We start from the raw sequence: 19,868 nt of genomic DNA, 5'->3' as shown, positions 1-19,868 counted from the left end.
TGACCCGGTGGCTTGGCCATCCGTAGCGGGAGGGGACCACAGGAAGGAAAGCACCCTAGCCTTCGTGACCCCCTGGCCTTGGCCTCAGCAAGTGGGGAGTTTGCCCCCGTGGGATGTGTGTGCGACACAGGGGTCCCCAGGAGAGTCTGGTTGATGGTAGCCTCTGTTCCTGAGGAGGCCGGCCTAGGGCTGGTGGTAGGAACCAGGCCCCCTGTTGGGGAGGCAGGCCTCGCACCGAGCACCAGAACTGCCTTCTGGAGCCTTCTGCTGCCCAGTAGGATGGGCGCTCAGTGAGTATGTGCTGAGGGAGCCGATGTGGCATGGCCTGCGAAGGACAGAGGGGAGCAGACTGGATTTGGGGAAGTCTTGGTCTCTGTGGATCCCTCATCTGGCCAGGGATCAGCTTATCTCTGACCTGAGAGGAGATGGTGTCTCTGTTTTTGGGCATCCTGCCAAAAAAGCAGATCTCCTGCCCAACCACATTCCCTGGACCCCTGGAAGGTCAGCAGCAGTGTTGGGCAGTCTTGTCGGCCTAGGGCCTGGCCCACCAGGTGCTTGGGGTGTGAGGGTGCCTGGTCTGGCCCCACATCTGCTCTGTCGGTGACGGTTGCCAGCCTTGCTTTGTGGACGAGGACACAGGCTGGGAGAAGTCACTCTGGGGAGGGGTTCAAGCTCTGCTTGGTGGGCACCAAAGCCCCTATACTGGGCATATGTCATGTAGCCAGAGGCCCCCAGGGGTGGAGAAGTGGGGGTACTTGAGGCAAGAAATGAGCGTCCTGGGCTGGACGCCATGGGGAGTAAGGGGCACCCAGCTAGTCAGGGATACAGTAGCTCATGCTCTAGAAAGTACTCAGTGCCTGCTTCCTGCTGGACACACTGTGGGGGGTGGACATGAGGAGTGACCGTCCTCTGGAGCCGATGCTGAAGGAGGGACAGGTGGTCCCCAGACAGACTGAAATGCTCAGGTGCGGGGTATGAAGGGAGGGGCAGACTCTCCCGGGAGCTGGGAGAGGGGTCCTGCGTGTGGTTGGAGGCCTGTGGGTGCGGTGGGTCACCTCTGGGTGCAATTCCCAGCGCTATGGGAATGTGGCTCAGAATGGGGCCATCGGTGGCCGGGGATCCTGGGGTGCTCAAGGGTCCAGACCCCGAGGGGCCGGAAGGGAAGGTGTAGCCCGGCTTCAAGCAGGATGGTTTGAGAGCACACTCCCCCTTTCCAACATGACTGCGCTGACAGTGTTTGCAACAGAACCCCAGTGACCAAGTGCCCCTGGAGTATCCCTGCCCACCAGCCGTGCCAGATGGTCCTGGGGACATCCTGCACCAGAACTGTCAACCCCATTCTTCACATGAGGAAGCTTAGGCTCAGAGTGGGCCACAAGTTTAGAAGAGGGGATTGAGCCAGGCCTGTCCCCAAGGAAGCCTGTGCAGTAACCACTGTGCTATTCTTGCCCACCCAGGTCCTGAGGCTGGAGCAGCCCCTTCATGGGGAACCACAGGGGCAGGAAGCCCTGAGCATCTTTCTTGGGGCTAGCACTTTGGGGCAAGGCTGACGAGAGGCAGGCTGCCTCCGTGGGCACGGGCCAGGAACTCGGGGCACACATCAGTGCTCTGGGACATTTTTTCTTGATCAGTTAAAAGGCACAGACTTGTTTAAGTTCTGATGAACCGAAGCGTGAATCCTGAGAACCTCTGCTGGCTTGTGGTTTGAGGCAGGAGAGTGGTTCACGCCAGTGACGATGCCAGCGTGGTTCCCCCCAGACCTAGCCTGCCCCTCACCACAGCCCACGGTGGACCTTGTCCCTCACACAGGGACCTTGGCCCGGGGCTCCCACCATCCTCCCTCCTGCCTGCATGCTGCTCCTTCCTGGCCAGGCTCCAGCTCCCTCCTGGGGAGCCTCCTTCTCCGGGCTCTGCTGGAGGGAGCTCTGCCCTGGGTATGAGCCCAGGGGTACCCCCGACTCTGAGGGCCCCTAGCTCTGCTCTGCACTCTGCCCAGCTTGGGAATGTTTGCTGGAGGCAGAGACGCCAGGCCAGGGAGAGGAAAGCTCCGGGGTGCTGTGTGACTGGGGCAGTGTCCAGGGATGTGAGGGCCTCATGAGTCTTCTTTGGGGACAGAGCTTGAGGGCCAAGTGTCTCAGAGTAGAAGCCCCACCCCCACCCCCATGCTGACCCAGAAGCCCAGGCCCCAGGGCGGGCAGCCATGCATGTGGGTCTCTTTCTGCACTTCCCTTAATTTCCTTTGCGCTTGGACACAGGAGTGACTGGATGCTTCCTGCCTCTATCCTGGGCAGCCCTGAGACGCTGGGGGCCTTCTGGACCCCAGCATACCGCTGTCCTTCTGGGGACACTGGCAGGCTCCCATGCGTCCAGTTCATCTCTGTTTTGCAGTTAGCAGTCTTGAATATCTGCTCATTGCCGGCCACCCCTCATCTCACCGAGGAGGGATCCTGGGCCATGGATGGGCCTTGGTGGTGGCCACACTGGACATCAGTTCTTGTTCAGGGTCAGATTAACTCTAAGTACACTCTGGCTCTGAGGGATGGCCTAGGCAAGGGCTAGTTACAGCCATGTGAGGGGCATGGCCGTGTGTGTAGACGTGACTCTGAAGCCATCTGTCCCATCTATCCATCTGGGCCCTGCATGGGTCAGGCACCAGCCTGGCTCTGGGGATTCAGCGGGACCCAGGCCAGTGGGGAGTGCTGGGGTATCTGTGTGATACTCTGGTGTATCAGGCTATGCCACTGATGGAGATTTCAGAGAAGGGTGTGAGGTTCTAGATGGTTCTGTTTTCCAAGGATGAGGGAGCATTTTGGAGAGGATTTAGTTTACAGGTAGAAGAGATTGGCAGGTACTGGGAATGGGGCATGATTGATGGGCCTATGTGGCAGGCCCAGAGTTAAGGGCCCAGGGCTGGAAGCAGGAGCCAGACCCCATATACCTGGCCAGGGAATCAGGCTGACCCCTGCTTCATGGTGGAAATGTGCTACGGAGGGGCTGGCCAGGGGTGTGAACCAGAGGCAGGAGGAGGGCTCAGCAAGTGTGATGGGTGTGAGCTGGGTGTGGCACCCAATCCCCTGCTTGGGAGGGTAGGAAGTGGTGGGCCAGGCCCGCAGGAGGTGTGCACAGCCAAGGAGGCCAGCTCAGGTTTGCTCCGTCCAGCTGGATGCCCATGGCAGGGGCTGCCCACAGAACCGGTTTCTTCCTGCAGGATATGCTCGGCTTCAAGTGAAGTTGGCCCAGGGAAAGGACTTTGGAGAGTCCCTGTGTGTGATAGCTTCCTAAGGCTGTCCTAACCCAGCACCACCCCCTGGGGGCTTAAAACAATAGACATTCACTCTCTGAGTCCTGGAAGGCAGAAATCCAAAATCCAAGGGTCGGCACGGCCATGCTCCCTCCGGAGGCTCTAGAGAAGGATCCTTTCTTCCTTGCCTTTTCCAGCTTCTGGTGGTTGCAGAAATCCTTGGCTTCTCTGGTTTGGGGCCACGTCACTCCAATCTGTGCCTCTGTCTCTTCTTTCTCTTGTAATCCAATCCTTGTCATTGGATTTAGGGCCCATCTGGCCAGTCCAGGATGAGATCCCTAACTACATGTGCAAAGGTCCCTTTTCCAAATAAGGTCACATTTGTAGCATCTGGGGACTAGGACTTAGACATGTATCTCTTACACTGGGTGACTCTGGGTGGGCCCTGTCCTCTACATCACCCGCTCCCTCTGCCCAGTACGACCCTTGCAGCCCTGCTCTGGAAGGCAGCCTCTAGCCTCAAGTATGGAGAGAAGAGTGAGGCTCAGAGAAATGAGGGAAGCTGTGTCTACGGGTCCTAGAGCTGGCTCTAGGTGGACCGAGGCCCTGCGGGAGGGGCTGATACAAAACATCTTATTTTGAGAACTTGATGTTTTTCCCCATCGTGGGTGCCAGCCACCCCTCCCTCGGCCCAGGCCCTCCCCAGAGCCCAACAGGCCCTTCTCAGCACCTTCAGTGCCTGAGCTGCCCCTGAAGGTGGCAGATGGGCACCGGGTTGGGCACAGGGGCCCGGGGTGCCTGAGGGAGACCCGGGGCTGGGGTTCCCAGGGACATGGTTCCATTCCTCACCCCTCCGTTCTCGGGCCATCAGCCTGGCTGGTGCCAGCATCTCTGAATGGCAGTGTTCTCACGGTCAGCGCAGGTTACATTGGACCAGCTTCGTGGGCTGTGAGCACAGGGGTGAGGAAAACTCCGTGCCCAGCTGCAGAGGTCACGCTGTGCTAGGTGTTTGCCTTGCTCCTGAGGAGGCTGAAGACCCCAGGAACTCAGAGTGAAATCTCTCTGTCTTGTTTTCTTTTCAGGCTGACCCTTGGCCCCTGCTGGCCCTGCTGGCTGGCTCCCACCCATCCTGGTAAGTGCCCTACGTTTGGTGTGGTGGGGTGGTCCCCAAGCCCGGCACTTTGAGGCACCTGCCCTTGGGGCAGGGGGAGGAGCCGCAGCTGGGGGAGGGTGGGCTAGAGACCACAGCCATGCTCCAGCCTCACGCGTTTTGCTGCTGGGATCCTGGCGTGGGATCATTTCCATGGCTATCTCCAGCACACCGTAAAAGGTCACGGAGCTGCCATTATTGGAGGGTCCTCTGTTTTCAGGAATATAAATGGCAGTGTTCTTCGCTGCAAGGATAAAGTGATGCCTCAGGAGGTAGGAGGGCACATGAAGAAGCTGAGGCCCAGAGAAGAGCGGCCTGCAGAGGTCACATAGCAGCCCAGGACTCCTGACCTTCACCTCCCAGAGGGAGACAAAGGTTGGAGAAGGGGCCAGCATGGGTCTGACCCCTGATGGGGATCCTATTCCCCTCATGGCCCTCTGCCCCCTCCTACCTCTGCTGTTGTTTAGGCGCTTGGGGACCCTCCAGGGCGTAAGGGCGGGGGAGGCTCTGGCTGCTGCCTTGACCTCAGGCCTCTTCATCCATCCACCTGTCTGTCCGGTGAGGGGCGGTGCATCCTGGGGAGTGTTGGCTGGCTCCCGGTCCTCGTCTTGGCAGCTTCTCACCCCCACGCCTGTACCCCAGCCTCTCTGGGCCTCGGTCACCCTGTTGCCCCTGGATTCCTCCCCACCCTGTGATGTTGCCCTGAACCCCTGTCCTGTCTTTGACTTCCTCACCCCAGCCCCTCCCAGCAAACTCTGCCTCTCTCTGTCAGATCCAGCCCCCTCCCCTGGAGGCCTCCCCAGTCTAGTGCCTGCTGGGCATGCCACCTTCTGTTGACCCCATAGCATGGCCCTTGAAGCCGAGGCCCCCACCCTGGCCCAGAACTGCCCATTGGCTTGTCCTGGCTGGATCATGGCCCAGGAGCTCCTCACCTGCTATTTTATCTCAACCCTCAGCACCCATTTCACAGATGAAGAAACTAAGGTTCAGAGATACTAAGTAAGTTGAGGCCACAGAGCTGGCACAGGACAAAGGTAGGCTGAGTGTCCAGCTTTAGCTTGCTCTGGGGCCCTCTATCCACCCTGGGCAGACTGCAAAGAGGAAGAAGGGGCAGAAACCCCCTTCTAACCCTCCCCCTTGCTACCTGTCTGTCTGTTGGTGTCTGTCTGTCATGGCCAACTTTCTGCCAAAAGCACAGTCTGCCCTTAGCCACCAAAGGGGATCGAGGCTGGCCTAGGCATGGGGAGGCCAGGGCAGCCATGCCTATCCTGAGGAGAGCTCAGACACAAAGGTCAAGCCCCCCATCCTCTAAGAGACAGCAGGTGGTCTGTGACCCCAGATAGGCCCCCAGGTAGCACGAGGGCCTTGGCAGATGTCTGGGGCGGTGGACGCTGTGGGAGATGGAGGTCCCCCGGCCTGGGAGCTGCCCTCCAGTGCCCTGACTACAAGTATGTGAGATGGCTAGGTGCCCCAGGAAACTTGGTGGACAAGACCATCAGCAACTCCCGGAGACCCTGTGGTCTGTGGCCTTTCTGACCCTCAAATCCTGCTGTGGGGGGGGGGGGGGGGTGGGGGTGGTCCCAGAGTGCTCCTTCCTTTGGTTGGGCCTGTCCTCTGTGGGAGAGGTATGACCTTGAGACCCAAGCTCAGGAGAAGAGAGCCAGGGGATGTGGGGGCTCAGCACTGAACAGCCTGGGCTTGAATCCCTGCTCCCCAACTCTTTGGCTGTGGATCTGGGCAGGAGAGGCACCCAACCCTTGTGGGGCAGTGTAGGCTGTGGAGGGGACGCATTCTGAGTGGGACCTGGGGCAGGACCGGACAGTGGCAAGAGCATGCTCTGATAGTCGTCAAGCCTGGTGTTGAGAGTGATGATTGCCAGAGGCAGTGAGCCCAGCTCTGTCACAGAGGCCATGCCTGGCTGGGGGAGACGGGGAGGCCTGTGGTAGAGGAGGGAGGGAGGGTGGCAGGCAAATGCCTGGGCCAAGGCTGGGAACCTGGTCCCTTGGTCCCTTGGTCCCTTGGTGTCAAAGGGCAGAGAGGTGGAGGTAGTGAGTTCCCAGTGTTGGGTGTAAGCATCAGCTTCGTGAGGGGAAGGGGCTTCTGGGGCCAAGGAGACACAGTGTGACAGCCCATGGCTGGGAAGGGGCTTTGGTCGTTTCCTGGAGAGAAGCCAAGTATGCAGAGGTGGCCACAGGAAGTGTGTGTGGGGCATCAGCAGGGAGCTTCCTCCCGGGGGACAAAGCTGGTCTTGCCCCGGGGCCTGGAGAGCTGTGGTCTCCGGCTGCAGTAGGGCATGGGGGCAGTGCTGGCTAAAATCCAGCAGGCCTAACAGCGCTGATGGGTGCAGCCCTGGGTCTCACTTTGGCCTCAGGACCTGGGAGGGTAGAAAGCAGGAAGTGCTGGCTAGCTGGGGCTGCCCAGGGACCCGGCAACAGGAAGTCTCCGGAGGGGAGGAAGCCTGGCGGCCACAGGCCCCAGATGCAGCCGGCGGCTGTCAGCAGGAGGGAGCTGTGGACGCAGCTGCCTGGGCAGCACCCAGGACAATGCCGGGGCATCAGGCCTTCCCCGCCTGGGAGACGTGGGCTGTAGGTCCTCCCTGTGGCCCCTGAGCCACATGGCCGCCCTGGGCCTCAGGACACCTGCCCCCAGCCCATCGACAGACAGGAGGAGAACCATGTGCTGGGTCAGTGCTCTCAGGTCAGTGTGGCTGCCCCGGGACCAGGGGCTTAGCAGGTGGCGTGAACCCCGGGCCTGTGGAACTGTCCAGGCTGAGCCCTGGACCCCAGAGCCGATAGGCTGTGAGGAGAGCCCTGCGGAACTGGATGGGGCACAGTGGGAGCCCCAAGAGGGAGCCTGCTGCTAGGACACCCCTGCCCCCACCATGTGCTACTCAGCCCGCAGCTGGCAGGGAGGTGGGGGCCCAGGTTGGGGGGCGCCTTCCCACCACGTATGCTGCCAGGTCCTGTGTGCTCACACATTGAGTGAGTATGTGTGAATGGATGTGAGTGTGTGTGTGTGTGTGTGTGTGTGTACGTGGACCATGCTTGGGAGCCTGGCATGGAGCTGAGGGGCTGGGGGGCTCTCCGCCTAAAGCCCAGGTCATGCCCCTTCCCTCTGGCATGGCTGCTTGCCGCCCCCCCCCCCCCCCCCAGGAGATGTTTGGTTTTGATTCTCTTGTGGAGGAAGATTCTGGGAAGAGAAAGGGGGAGGGGAACGGAAAGGGGAAAGGGGAAAACAGATGGCCTGGGCGTGACCCCACTGCCACCTAGCGCCTGCAGGGTGCCTGCCTGGGGGCGTGGCTGTGCGTGGAGAGTCCCCCACCCTTTACTGGATGTGTAACTTTGGGCAGGTGACTCAGCCTCTCAGACCCTCGGTGTCTTCATCAGTGGTGTGGGGATGACGCCAGTTCACACGTCAGGGGGTGTCGGGATGATGATGTGGGGTGATCCTTGAGAAGCACAGAGCCTGGCTAATGGTGAATGCCCAGGGCGCTTCTCCCAGCCTCAGGGTTCTAGTCTGTAAAACGGGAATAAAGCATTGAGCCCGTGGGACTTAAGGAGCTGTCAAGTAGAACATTCTAACCTACGCCCAGGCTGCCAGCCTGGGGCACGGGGGCCGCCCACAAAGGGTCTCGGGAGCCCCTGGAGGCTGTGCATGTGTGTATATTTACGAGTGAGTGAATGAGTGTGTGCCTCAGTGTGAGTCCATAAAAGTGTGTATGAATACATAGTGAGCTTGAGCGTGTGTGACAATGAGTGCGTGTCTACGAATGGGTGTGTGTGTCTGAGTGAGTGTGTGAGTGAGTGTGGGCGTATGAGCGTGTACGTGTGAATATATTTGTGTCAGTGGGCATACATGAGAAAGCATACGTGTCTGTGTGTGTGTCTGTGTGTGTACGTGTGTTTGTGTGGGTGTGAGTGTGTGAATGAATGCATTTAGCTCCCCTTTTCACTGGGGCCGGAGGTCCCAGCCTCCCCTTTCCCTGCAGCGGCCACAAAGGGCCGGTGTGGTCACCACTGACAGGAACCCCTGACACTGTGGTCGCACGAGGCACCAGCTCCCTCATCACAGTCAGGGCAATGTCTGCAAGTGTCAGAGAGGAGACCGCAGGAGCTCAGCCTCCAGGGCCCCTGCTTGGCTCTCACACAGAGGCTTACACCCATGCACACGCATGCACACACACTGATGTGCACACTCTAACCTGTGTGTGCACTGTGCAGCTCACAAGCACAGCCTGCCCGAGCACACTATCTGTGGCACTCACACGTGGGCCTGTGCAAATCATCACCACACACCTGTGGGGCTCACAGCCCCGTGGTAGGGGGGAGCCACAGAGCCTGCACTTTGTGGGACTCCTCAAGGACTGTCTCTGGGGGACCGAGCGGTTTTCATCCACCAGCTCTGCCCCTGTCCCTGCTGCTCGGTCAGCTGGACTAACCTCTACTGTAAGAGAAGGTCATGTGAGCTCAGGAGCGGAGACCAGGGTGTGTGCCTGAGGTGCCCGCCTTCCAAAGATCACACGCCGTCTGAAAGGGTTCATGGAGCCCAGCGGCCACCCCCATGCTGGCCACCCTAACGCTGACCTCTGTGTCATCAGAGTCCTGCCCCAGTCAGCCCCTCTGAGCTGCAGGGAACCAAGCCCCTCCCTGCATAGCAGTCTCCCTGGGTGGCCTCAGTACCCTCCTATGTAGGGAGAGATGCCCTGAGGGGTGTCGGGGGACTCTGACGATTGGACTTTCTGTGCTCACTTTAAGTGAGAGGAAACAGAGGTCAGAGGAGGATAGGCCTGGTGGGGTTTGAACCCGGCCCTCCAGCACTGTCCCTGGTGGCTCCCACCCAGGGCGGCTCAGCGGGCACCCCCAGCAGCACAGTGAGGGGTCCCTACTGCTGTGTCTGCCCCTGCAGAGGGAGGGACTGAGGCTTCCTGCTGATGAGCCCATGGAATGAATGAGTGGAGTTAAACCCTCAGGGGGCTGGGTGACACCGTGGACATTGAGGGAGGTAGCCAGGGAGGCCAGGTTGGCCAGGAGTCTGGGTGTCTCTTGGGGGTTCCCCTCAATTTTCCTGGGCACCAGTGGAGTTGGAATCTTTGAACTGGGCTGGAAGTCCCCAAAATCTGTGTGGTCACCACAGCCACCATGGCCCATCATTACCCTTACCCTCAGCTACCATTTCCTTCCTTTTTTCTGCTCCAGCCTGGCCTGGCACTGGGCACTTGGTCAGGTGTCAGCCCACTTCACCCACTGGTACAGGGTGGGGCCAGGTGGGGCCAGAGGATTTGGGGGCCTCAGGATGGGTTTCCCCTTGGGTAGTCCATCCTCTGGAGAGAAGCTGAGGATGTCAGCATCTGTCCCTGCAGTGAGGACATTCCTAGGGGAGGTGAAGCTAGAGTACAACCTGATTCTCACGACCCACCCTCCACACTAAGGTTAGTCAGTGGCCACCCAAGAGCCCTCATTCTGCCCACAGAGAGACTGCGGCCAGGCAAGAGTGAGGCTCTCACGGGCCTGTACCTGCCTGGCCACTGAGCTGAGCCGGAGTGGGGCTGTATACTGCCCTAACTCCTCCCCTCCAGTTTCCCACACGTGTGGGACTGGGAGGAGTGGTGGGTTCCATACTTGCTCACAGTAGCTGCCCCTCCCCCAGGACACACGCTGGGGTCAGAGGAGGACAGGCCTGGTGGACTTTGAACCTGGCCCTCCAGCACTGTCCCTGGCGGTTCCCAGCCAGGGCGGCTCAGCGGGCACCCCCAGCAGCACAGTGAGGGGTCCCTACTGCTGTGTCTGCCCCTGCAGAGGGAGGGACTGAGGCTTCCCGCTGACGAGCCCATGGAATGAACGAGTGGAGCTAAACCATCATGGGGCTCGGTGACAGGGCCAACATTCTGTGCCTCCTCTGGGGCTCCCTGGGTGCCCCCTCTGTGCTGGGCCTGAGCTGGTGAAGATGGGGAACAGCGACAAGCTAGTGTGGTCAGTGTTAGGTGGAGAGAAGGGTGTTCTAACCCCACAGAGGGACACAGGACCCCTAGAGGTCAGGGAAGGAACCTGAGGGAGGGAACACTTGAGCTAACTCTAATTTTTGGATTGTTTGTTGCTAGTACGTATATAGAAGTATGGCTGTTTTTTGTGTTTTGATCTTATATTCTGCTAGCTCGTTTATTAGTTCTAATAATTGTTTTGTGGGTTCTTTGAAATTGTCTGTATACATAACTATCTAATTTGTGAATAGTTTTGCTTCTTCATTTCCAATCTGGATACCTTTTATTGCTTTTTCTTGCATAATTGCACTGGCTAGTACCTCCAGTACAAGGTTGAATAGAAGTGGCAAGAGTAGATGTCTTTGCCTTGCCCCTGCTCTTAGGGGAAAGCTTTCAGTCTTTTACCACTGAGTATGATGTTGGCTGGGGATTTTTCATAAACACCCTTTCGATGTTGAGGAAGTTTTCTCCTATTCCTGGTGTGTTGTTCGTATCATGAAAAATTGTCAAGTTTTTGCCAAATGCTTTTTCTGTGTGTGTTGAGATGACCATGTGCTTTTTGTCTTTTATTTGATTAGCATGATGCATTACAATCATTGAACCCTAGGTAAGTGTTACCCTTGCATTCCCATGATAATTCCCACTTGGCGTGGTGTAGAATCCTTTTTACATGGTGCTGAATGCCATTTGCTAGTATTTTGGTGAGGCTTTCTACGTCTACAATCATAAGGGATGTTGATCTGTAGTTTTCTTGTGATGCCTTTGGCTTTGGTGTCAGAGTAATGCTGGCCTGATACAGTGAGTTCCTTTGTCTTCTGTTTTGGGAGAAGTGAATGAAGGACTGGTGTTCATTTGAACCAATTCCTGAGGGCTGAGTTAGTTCAGTTGCAACTGGAGGCAGTGGAAACAGTGTGCACTGCAGCCTGGAGGTGGTGCTTGGTGGTTTTGGGTCTTGGATTCGGGAACCACAGGGTCTGGGTGCCACAGGTGCATGGGAGGTAGAGGGCATGAGGAGAGCCGCTGAGAAGGATCCATGGGGCCTGGATCTGGAAAGGCCAGGGGGCATGAGGAGGCCCTGGAGTCCTGGAACAAAGTGGTGATGGGAATGGCTTGTGTGGTGGGGGAGAGTGTGCCGAGTGAAGGTGATGGGGGAGGAGGTGCTGCAAGCAGGGGAGGGAACTGACACAAGTGGTGGGGGCTGCCCAGAGGTGGTGGAGAGGAGGAAGGGAGGTGGTGGCCTTGAGGGCTGAGTGTGCCGCCAGGGGAGGGACTGGCAAGGGCGCTGTGAACAGGGGCACACAGATGGGATGGAGCCTCTTGCTGCAGTGGGAAGGGGCATCGAGGGCCAGCCTGAAATGGAGGCCAGGAAAGCAGGGAATGGTGCCCAGTGTGTAGCTGGGTGGGAGCAGCGCCCAAGCTGTCAGAGCTCCCTTATGCCATGGCTGGCCCATTGCTTGGACAGGCTGTGTGCAGGTGGGAGGCAGAGGAGGCAGAATGCTTGGGGGGCCAGCAAGGCCATCCCAGCCTTTGGCCAGCCTGGGGGTCCCCTAGGAGGGGAGCCCCCATCTACCCAAGCAGGCGGGAGCTGCCAAGGACTGGACCTTGTACCTCCTGCAGGGAGACTCCTGCAGGGGATCCAGGGCTGGAGGCCCATGGCGGCAGATGGGTTAAAGCAACTTGCCCAAGAGGAGGGCAGGAAGACCCACAGACCCACCCTGGGCCCCAGTGCCTGCAGGCCACACCCGCTTCGAGCCCACCCGCAACCCTCGGAGGCAGGGCGGCCCTCACCCCCATTTGCAGAGGCGCAGACTGAGGCTCAGGGAGGAGAAGCCCCTCTCCCAAGGGCTCTAGCCAGCCGGGAGCCCGGCCGTGTGCGCCTGCTTTGCCTCGCCCGCTTCCGGAGCCCGGGCCGCACTGTGGACGTCCGCTTCGCGCCCCGAGCCACCGTCCCGCGTGGGCAGTTGGGGAAACTGAGGCCGCGCGGCGGCGGGCGGAGCGCCGGGTCCCCACCTGCCGCGCCCGCCCCGCCCGCGAGGGGAGGAGCCCGGCGGCCGCCCCGGGCGGGGGGCGCGGCGGGGCGCGGGGCGCGGCATGGCGGGCGCGGGGCGCGGGCGGCGGGGCTGGGGCGGGCGGGAGGCGGGCGCCGCGGGGCCGGGCCCGGGGCCGTGTCGCTGCGCGCAGGGACGGCGGGCCGCCGCGTGGACGCCGTGAGTACCGAGCCGCGCTTCCTGCGGGAACAAAGGCGGGCGTGGGCCGGCTGGGCGGGGCGCGGGGCTGTGTCGCGGGGGCCGGGGACGTGCCTTTGTTCGGAGCCTCCTCCGCTGTTGGCGGGACCCAGGCCGAGGGGTTGGTTTTGGGCAGATGGAGCCGGAGGGGGGCAGCCTGAGTGACCCAGGCAGAGGCCGGGGGAGCAGCCCCGGACGTTTGGTGGAGGGTGCTGGTTTGCCAGCAGCAGAGTGGTTTTCTTTGTGTGTGTGTTTGGGAGTGGGAGCTGTAGTGGCAGGAGTCCCAGAGGACGGGGCCTCTGGGTCTAACCCTAGTGACTCATTGGGACACTGACCACACACCCAGTTCAGTCCAACTCCACTGGGGCCCCAGGAGGGACCCGGCACCAGGTTCAGGCAGGCACAGGCAAAACGGTGCCCGGTGGGGTTGCTGTTCAGAGGGACCAGTGGCGGGGGACCCGAATATGAGGTGGCTCACGGAAGAGGGGACTCAGAACCTGGGTCTTGAAGGATGAATAGGAGTTCTTCATGTGAGAAGGGGTAGTGGTCAGTCATTCCAGGCAGAGGCCGGAGCCTGGCATGTTTCAGGGAGAGCAGCTGGGGTGAACAAGAGGCTGGACAAGGGAGAGGGCTGACGCTGCACTTGGAATGTCAGGTCCTGCGGGCCCGAGTTAACCCTGAGGCAGTCAGCCTGCCCCTGGTGACTGTGCGCGGTGTGGTCCTTGCCTGAGTGATGCCCCAGCTGATGGGGAGGCAGGGTGGATACCAGCCAGCCCACTGGATGGTCATCACGGCCACTGCCGATAAGGGTGTGCTGTGTGCCAGGCTGTGTCCACTCTGTCTTTCCATTCTACAGTTCCAGCAACTGAGGCCTAGGGGTCCCCCAGAAAGCCAAGCCAGGATGGGAAGTGGGGACTCTTGACTACCTGTTTTCCTGCTTCCTGGGCTCAGGGCCTTAAGGAAGGGATGGACTGAAGCTGGTGAAGGGCAGGCAGGAGTGGAGGGTGGGGCATTTGAGGGCCATGCCCCTCACCCCTTCCCTGCTAAAGGGTCAGAGATGGTTGAGAGGGTGACCAGGGCCTGGCCCAGCCCCTGTACCTCTTTGACTTCATTAGGCTGTGACCCTACTCATCTGCTAGAAGCCCTCCGTGGCTGTCCCCATCGTAGGTTCACATAGCACTCAGATTTGGGGTGGTTATGGCCCAAGGCTTGATTTATCCAAGCCAGTGGGTTGTTTGTTTTTTTTGGTTTTTTTTTTTTTTTTATTTTGAGAGAGAGCAGGAGCAGGGGAGGGGCAGAGAGAGAGGAAAAGAGAGAGAATCCCGAGCAGGCTTCGTGCTGTCAGCACAGAGTCCAATGTGGGGCTTGAACTCATGAAACGTGAGCTCATGACCTGAGCGAGACAAAGAGTTGGACCCTGAATCGAGTGAGCCACCCAGGTGCCCTTGGGCCAGTGGTTGTTTGAATTCACTCACGGTGGTCCCTCCCCTTCCTTGAATTCAGTAGGCGTGTGCTGAGTAAACCAGTGACAGTGAAGGAACACACTCAGTTCTCAGAGTCCTTGGGGCTCAGGTTTGTGGCCAAATAGACCAGAGGCCAACCATGTGGACCAGTTGGCCCTTTCTTTCCCTGGGGTCCCACCAAGAAGCCTGGGGCCCCACCAAGAAGCCGGGGGCTTTCCGAAAGGAGTTTCCTCACCCCTTGCTGACCCTTCACGCTGTCTTCAGCATCTTGGCAGTATCCCCCACTGCATGCCCTCAGCTTTGCCGTCTTCTGTCCCCCAGCCCTGGCTGAGACCTGTCTCCTCCTTTTACTGCAGCTTCATGGCGGCCGAGGAGATGCACTGGCCGGCCCCCATGAAGGCCATTGGTGCCCAGAACTTGCTGACCATGCCCGGGGGCGTGGCCAAGGCTGGCTACCTGCACAAGAAGGGTGGCACCCAGCTGCAGTTGCTGAGATGTGAGTCCTCTGGGTGGTAGGGCGCATGACGGGAGGATGTGGGGACAGGGCTGAACCCCAGCCCTGCCGCCCCACTGCCCTGGTGGACCTCCATGGGCAAGCGACCTGTCTCTCTGAGCCTCTGCCTCCTTCAGTGGTGGGCCCTCCAGAGTTTTCCATCCCTCCATGGTGGCCGGTGCTGCCTGGGGGTGCTGAGGTCAGCCTCCCCACTCCCCAGGATCGTGGGAGGATTCGGGGTGTTACTGCTAAGTGGAGATAGGATGGGCATTTGGTGCACAGCGCTGACCATCGGTCCAGGGCAGCTTCAGTCTGCAGCCAGGGGCTGGGGGCCCTCGGTGGCCTGGTAGGTCTGGCCTTGCGCTATCCAGTGGGTGTTCAGTGAGTTGGTTGGTCACTCGGTCCCTTAGTGAACTAACGTGCCAAGACCCAGCTGGGTGCTGGACCTTCAGAGTTGCGTGAGGCCAAAGCTCTGGTCCCTGGGACAGCATTTTGGGAGAGGGTGGGAGCCCCCAGGTCTGGGAGATGCCCGGTCATTAAGACATTGAAGGCCAGAGAGCATCAGGGCCTTGTTTGTCCTTCTGCCCAGGCCTTTGTTCCAGCAGCGCCCTCCGCCAAGGACTCCCAGGCACCGTGCCGCCTTACGGAGGTACCGCAGGCTGGGCTGCTGGTCTGCTCTGGCCTTTGGACAGGGAGCCTCCAAGGAGGGGCTGCAACCGATGTGCCCCTAGGCCCGGGAGGGACTGTCTGGGAATAGGACAGTGGAGCGTGGGGGTTCACTGTAACTGTGTAGGCTGGTGTTTGGCTCCATGCCAGTGGCTCTTCGGGCCTCTTTGCCCCGACCCTCGCTCTGCCTTCCTAGGGTGGAAAGAGGTGGCCATGGCCTCTGGCCCTGGCTTTGCCCTTCTCTGAGCCAGCCTCTCTGGTCACGGTCTGCCCCTGCCCCGGGAACGGCCAGGCCTGCCTTGGCGCTCGGGCTGGTCAGCATGCCCATGGATCGTTTACATTTGGACTCCGTGGGAGGGGCAGCATGCTAGCCCAACTCCAGGCCCTTCCATTTAGTGGGGTTCAAAGGCAGGAGATCTGGCCTCGGGTCACCCAGGGCCTCTGGGAGTGGCCCCCAGAGTGGGGTCTGCCCGGCAGCCTCTCGGGGCTCACCCTGTGCCCTTGCCACACTTGCCCTTGCCCTCAGGGCCCCTGCGCTTTGTCATCATCCATAAGCGATGCGTCTACTACTTCAAGAGCAGCACGTCCGCCTCCCCGCAGGGTGCCTTCTCGCTGAACGGCTATAACCGGTAAGTGCCCGCTACCCGCCGGCCCCAGCAGAGCCCTGGCCAGGCCAATCCCAGGTTCCCACCCAGGGAAAGTTCGGGCTCTCCCGAGATGGCTCACACCCCACCCACCCTGGATCGCGTCCAGCATTCTCCCCTCCCTCTTGGCCTCTATGTGGCCTCCTCACGACCTCCCTCAGGTCTCCCCGGCTTCAGGGCCTCCTGGGCTGGGGCCAGCTCCTTGCTTTACACATGCCATGGGCTGGGTCCACCCAGTGAGCGCCTCCCTGCTGATGGGGTTCCCCTGGGATCCCCCGGGGAGGGATGTTTCCTTTTCCCAAACACACCACCCTGACCTCAGGGGATGGTGCAGATGGGCACGCCTGCCCCAGGTGCCTGGCCCCACGGGCTCCCCCGTGGCAGTGGGGGCAGGGCAGAGGCTAACATGTTAGGGCCCCCAACAGGCAGGCCAGGGTCCAGGTGGGGCTGAGGTGGGCAGCGAGGGTGACGTGTCCTCGGTTTGGAGCCCCGCATGCTGCTGCTCCCAGGATGACCTCCCAGACCCCAGAACCATGTCTGCCCATCCCTGTCCCTGCCTACGTGCTTTCCTCTGCCTGAAGCATCTAGGCCTTTGGCCTGGAGAGTGAGCAAGGTGGGACTGCCCAGACCTGCCAGTGTCCTTGGGGGCGTGCTGGGTGCTGAGGCCTGCCCAGGTGCTGACCGCTGGCCCCGTGCCCTCAGGGTGATGCGGGCGGCTGAGGAGACGACGTCCAACAATGTCTTCCCCTTCAAGATTGTCCACATCAGCAAGAAGCACCGCACCTGGTTCTTCTCTGCCTCCTCTGAGGATGAGCGCAAGGTGAGGCTGCCTCCAGGGGCAGGGAGCTGGCAGGGGTACCATCCTGGCCCCTAGGGGATGTGGGGGGGCAAGGTGCCGGGCAGGTGCTGTTCCTCAGTCCTCCTCCTTCCGTCTGTAGCCTAGTCTGGCACCACACTCTTGGAAGCTGTGTCAGGAAGAGCCCTGAATGGGCTGAGGGGAGGCCAGGGCCCCAGGAAGGCTGCCAGCCAGGGCAGTGAGGGCAGGCAGGGTGAGGGAGGGGCAGGCCCTGGACAGCGCTGTGCTCACCACAACCCGGACTGATCCACAGGGCTGGATGGCCTTGCTGCGCAGGGAGATCGGCCACTTCCACGAGAAGAAGGACTTGCCCACAGACGCCAGGTGGGCCTGGGCATGGGAGGCATGGGCAGGGTGTCGCCAGGGCCACTGGGTTGACATGTGTGCCTACCTCCCAGCTTCCGGGGGCCTGACCCAGAATCGCCTTCTTGATGAGTTTTCTGAAGGTGCAGCCAGGCTGTGTGTGTGTGTGTGTGTGTGTGTGTGTGTGTGTGTGTCCCGGAGTGTATAAGTGCGTGTGTGCACACCCATTGGTGGTTTCTGTTCAGGGGCCGTGTGTGATTTTACCTGCCCGCCCAGAGGCCCAGCACTTGTAGCTCAGAGCTTCAACTTCCCAGTCCCCTGACGCTCACCCTGGCGCGTTGAGACTGAGACCAGAGTGAGTCCCCCAGGGCACTGGCTCAGTCCATCCAGGTCTCAGTGACCTCACCGTGAGGTGGCCCAGCAGGCAGCAAGGGCCCTTTGGGCAGGAACAAAAACCATCCTGTCCTTTCAGAGCTGAGGAAACTAAGGCCCAGAGAAGGCTGGGCACACCTGAGGCCATCCCACAAGTGCCTGCCTGCCCCCAGAGCTCCTGGCCCTGAGCCTTATAGCAGGCTTAGCTCAGAACTGACTGGAGACCCAGAGGTGGGCAGTGGGATGTGGGGCTGGCCCTGAGGCCTGGCCCTGTCTGGTCGGTCAGGGGAGGCACCACAGCCTCCAGTCCCTGTGTCTGTTTTTATCACCTTGTGTGGGTCTTTTCTTTTTTAAGTTTATTCATTTTTGAGGGAGAGAGAGAGACAGACCAAGCATGAGTGGGGGAGGAGTAGAGAGCGAGGGACACACAGAATCTGAAACAGGCTCCAGGCTGTGAGCTGTCAGCACAGAGCCTGATGCGGGGCTTGAACTCATGAACGTGAGCTGAAGTCAGATGCTCAACCAACTGAGCCCCCCCAGGCACCCCCTATGTCTTTTCTCGTTTTGTGTTTGTCTGTGGGTCCAGCTCTGTATATGTCTGTGTGTGTCTGTGTCACGTTTGTGCTCATGTCCTCCTCTGTGTGTGTGTCTCTGTGCATATGTATCCATACGTGTGGGTGCAAAGGACTCCCCCCTGCACAATGCTCACTCCCCCCCCCCCCCCACTTCAGTGACTCCAGCTCAGACACAGACAGCTTCTACGGTGCAGTCGAGCGGCCTGTGGACATCAGCCTCTCTCCATACCCCACAGACAATGAAGGTGAGGCCTGTCTCTGCAGCCCCTGCCCCACCACCTCTCGGCACCTGGCTGCGGCAGTGAAAGGATCAGTCCCTCCTCTCTGGCTGCCACCAAGGAGGGGAAACATATCTGGCTGTCCTTGATCTGTCCGTTTGTCTTCCCCAGGCAGCCTGGGTCCTGGGTTCACACCCGGCCCACCTGGTCTTTGTCCAGTGCCTCCCTGACTCTTGGCTGCCAGTGTTCTGAGGGCACCTGCCCTGCCACCCAACCCTGGTGCGGCTGGGCCTGGGCTGCCCTAGGTCTGACCCTCTGTCTGCCTCACAGACTATGAGCACGAGGACGAGGACGACTCATACATGGAGCCGGACTCCCCTGAGCCCGTGGAGCCCGAAGGTAGGTGGGCAACCTGTGAGCCTGGGGCGCTCACGGGGCTGGGGCCTAGAGCAGAGCCCTTCCTGAGCTGGGAATGCTGGCCAGAATCCTGCTCTGGGTGGCCTCCGTTTCCCTGTTGTGTGCACTCTGGCTGGCTCTGCTCACCTGACCCTCCAGCCTCTGCAGTAAGCCTGGGATGGAGGGGGAGGATTTACAAATAAGTGAGCTGGGGGCCCACACTTGTGATGCTGGGCTGGGGTGGTCCTGGGGGCCGAGAGGGGGGAAGGAGGGACACTGAGGAGTGGGTGGGGCCAGGGTAGGGCCTACTCCTGTGGCCGATGGCCATCTGGACGATGGCCAGGCTAGCCTGTCGCTTACCGACCCACTCCCACCCAACCTCCCTGGCAAGGGAGACAGGCTTGTACTGGGCATCACACGTATGCGTTACAGCAAAGCATAGGGTCAGCGGGAGAGGGCTGTGCCCATCACTCACTATCCTTTCCACTGTCCTGGGGACTTGGGACAAACCCCCTAACCCGCGGCCTCCCTGTGTCTCTGCCTCCTCTCCTCCAACGACCTTGTCCTCTGCCCACCTCAACCCCGAGTCCCTCTCAGGTGAAGCAGGTCCAGCCCCTTCCCTCCTACTGGCCCCTCCCTCTGAGGCCACCACCAGGGCCTCCCAGCCATGTGCCAGCTCCCCTCCCAGCACAGAGCCCACAGCTCCATCCTGTGTCCCTCTGCCCCTCCCTGAACTGTGGCCACACGTGGCTGGAGGTGAGCACGCTGGGCCTCGCTTTGCGCCCAGCCGTGCACCTCCAGGGCCAGCGCTCCTGTGCACCTGCCTGCACACTCCCTTCTGAGTGCCCCCTACAAGCAGGCTTTACCTCCCCGTCCCCAAAATGTGTCTTAATATGGTTCCAGCGACCTCCCCATCCCCCGACGCAGCCCTCGGCACCCGTGGGTGGAGCTCTACCCGGCCTGGTGCCGTCCCCCCTGCTTCTCAGCCGCCTTGCTCAGCACCAGGTGCCTTGTGCTCCAGGCCCCTCCCACCTCACTCAGCCTTGTACCAGCCCCCTGATGCCCATCCGCACAACCCTGGCCACCCTGGGACTCAGGCCCGGCTCGCTCCTTTCCCTCCAGTCTTAGGCTGCCGGGACAGCCGTGTCACACTGGCATCTCCATCCAGCACCTCTCCTCTGAACCCCAGACCTGTGCCCCAATGCCCACAATGTGTCTTGTAGCACGAGCACACGTAACCCTCACCTTCCTCCCCACCTGCTTCCGTCCATCCCCCTCACCTCTGTTGG

General features: G+C 60.4%; 1 protein-coding gene and 1 long non-coding RNA gene across 7 annotated transcripts in view; one reads left to right on the top strand and one right to left on the bottom strand.

The window, feature by feature from the left end:
* SH3BP2 (SH3 domain binding protein 2) overlaps window positions 1–19,868 on the top strand; it is a 35,903-nt gene that overhangs the window by 10,620 nt on the left and 5,415 nt on the right. For 2 of the 6 annotated variants that reach the window (XM_053901761.1, XM_019453863.2), the window contains 8 exons: window positions 4,324–4,373; window positions 4,612–4,766; window positions 14,413–14,552; window positions 15,742–15,844; window positions 16,562–16,679; window positions 16,969–17,039; window positions 18,122–18,210; window positions 18,514–18,582. In XM_053901761.1, the coding sequence (XP_053757736.1) occupies window positions 14,417–14,552; window positions 15,742–15,844; window positions 16,562–16,679; window positions 16,969–17,039; window positions 18,122–18,210; window positions 18,514–18,582 (586 nt within the window). In that variant the 5' untranslated portion in view covers window positions 4,324–4,373; window positions 4,612–4,766; window positions 14,413–14,416. Of the gene's footprint in view, window positions 1–4,323; window positions 4,374–4,611; window positions 4,767–5,347; window positions 5,426–6,369; window positions 7,089–12,444; window positions 12,576–14,412; window positions 14,553–15,741; window positions 15,845–16,561; window positions 16,680–16,968; window positions 17,040–18,121; window positions 18,211–18,513; window positions 18,583–19,868 lie in introns of those variants that run through there. The other 4 variants (XM_019453865.2, XM_019453866.2, XM_019453861.2 and 1 more) reach the window with 4 other exon arrangements.
* LOC109269757 (uncharacterized) lies at window positions 7,752–12,325 on the bottom strand. Its single transcript, XR_008421880.1, has 2 exons — window positions 12,157–12,325; window positions 7,752–7,907 (listed from the first exon to the last, which is right to left on the bottom strand). It is a non-coding gene; the product is annotated as an uncharacterized LOC109269757 (long non-coding RNA).

This window comes from Panthera pardus, unplaced genomic scaffold, assembly GCF_024362965.1.
Source record: "Panthera pardus isolate Hobbes unplaced genomic scaffold, ASM2436296v1 HiC_scaffold_13, whole genome shotgun sequence".
Classification (NCBI taxonomy): domain Eukaryota; kingdom Metazoa; phylum Chordata; class Mammalia; order Carnivora; family Felidae; genus Panthera; species Panthera pardus.
The sequence above is the reverse complement of the archived record's forward strand: the minus strand, read 5'-3'. Positions and strand labels throughout refer to the sequence as shown.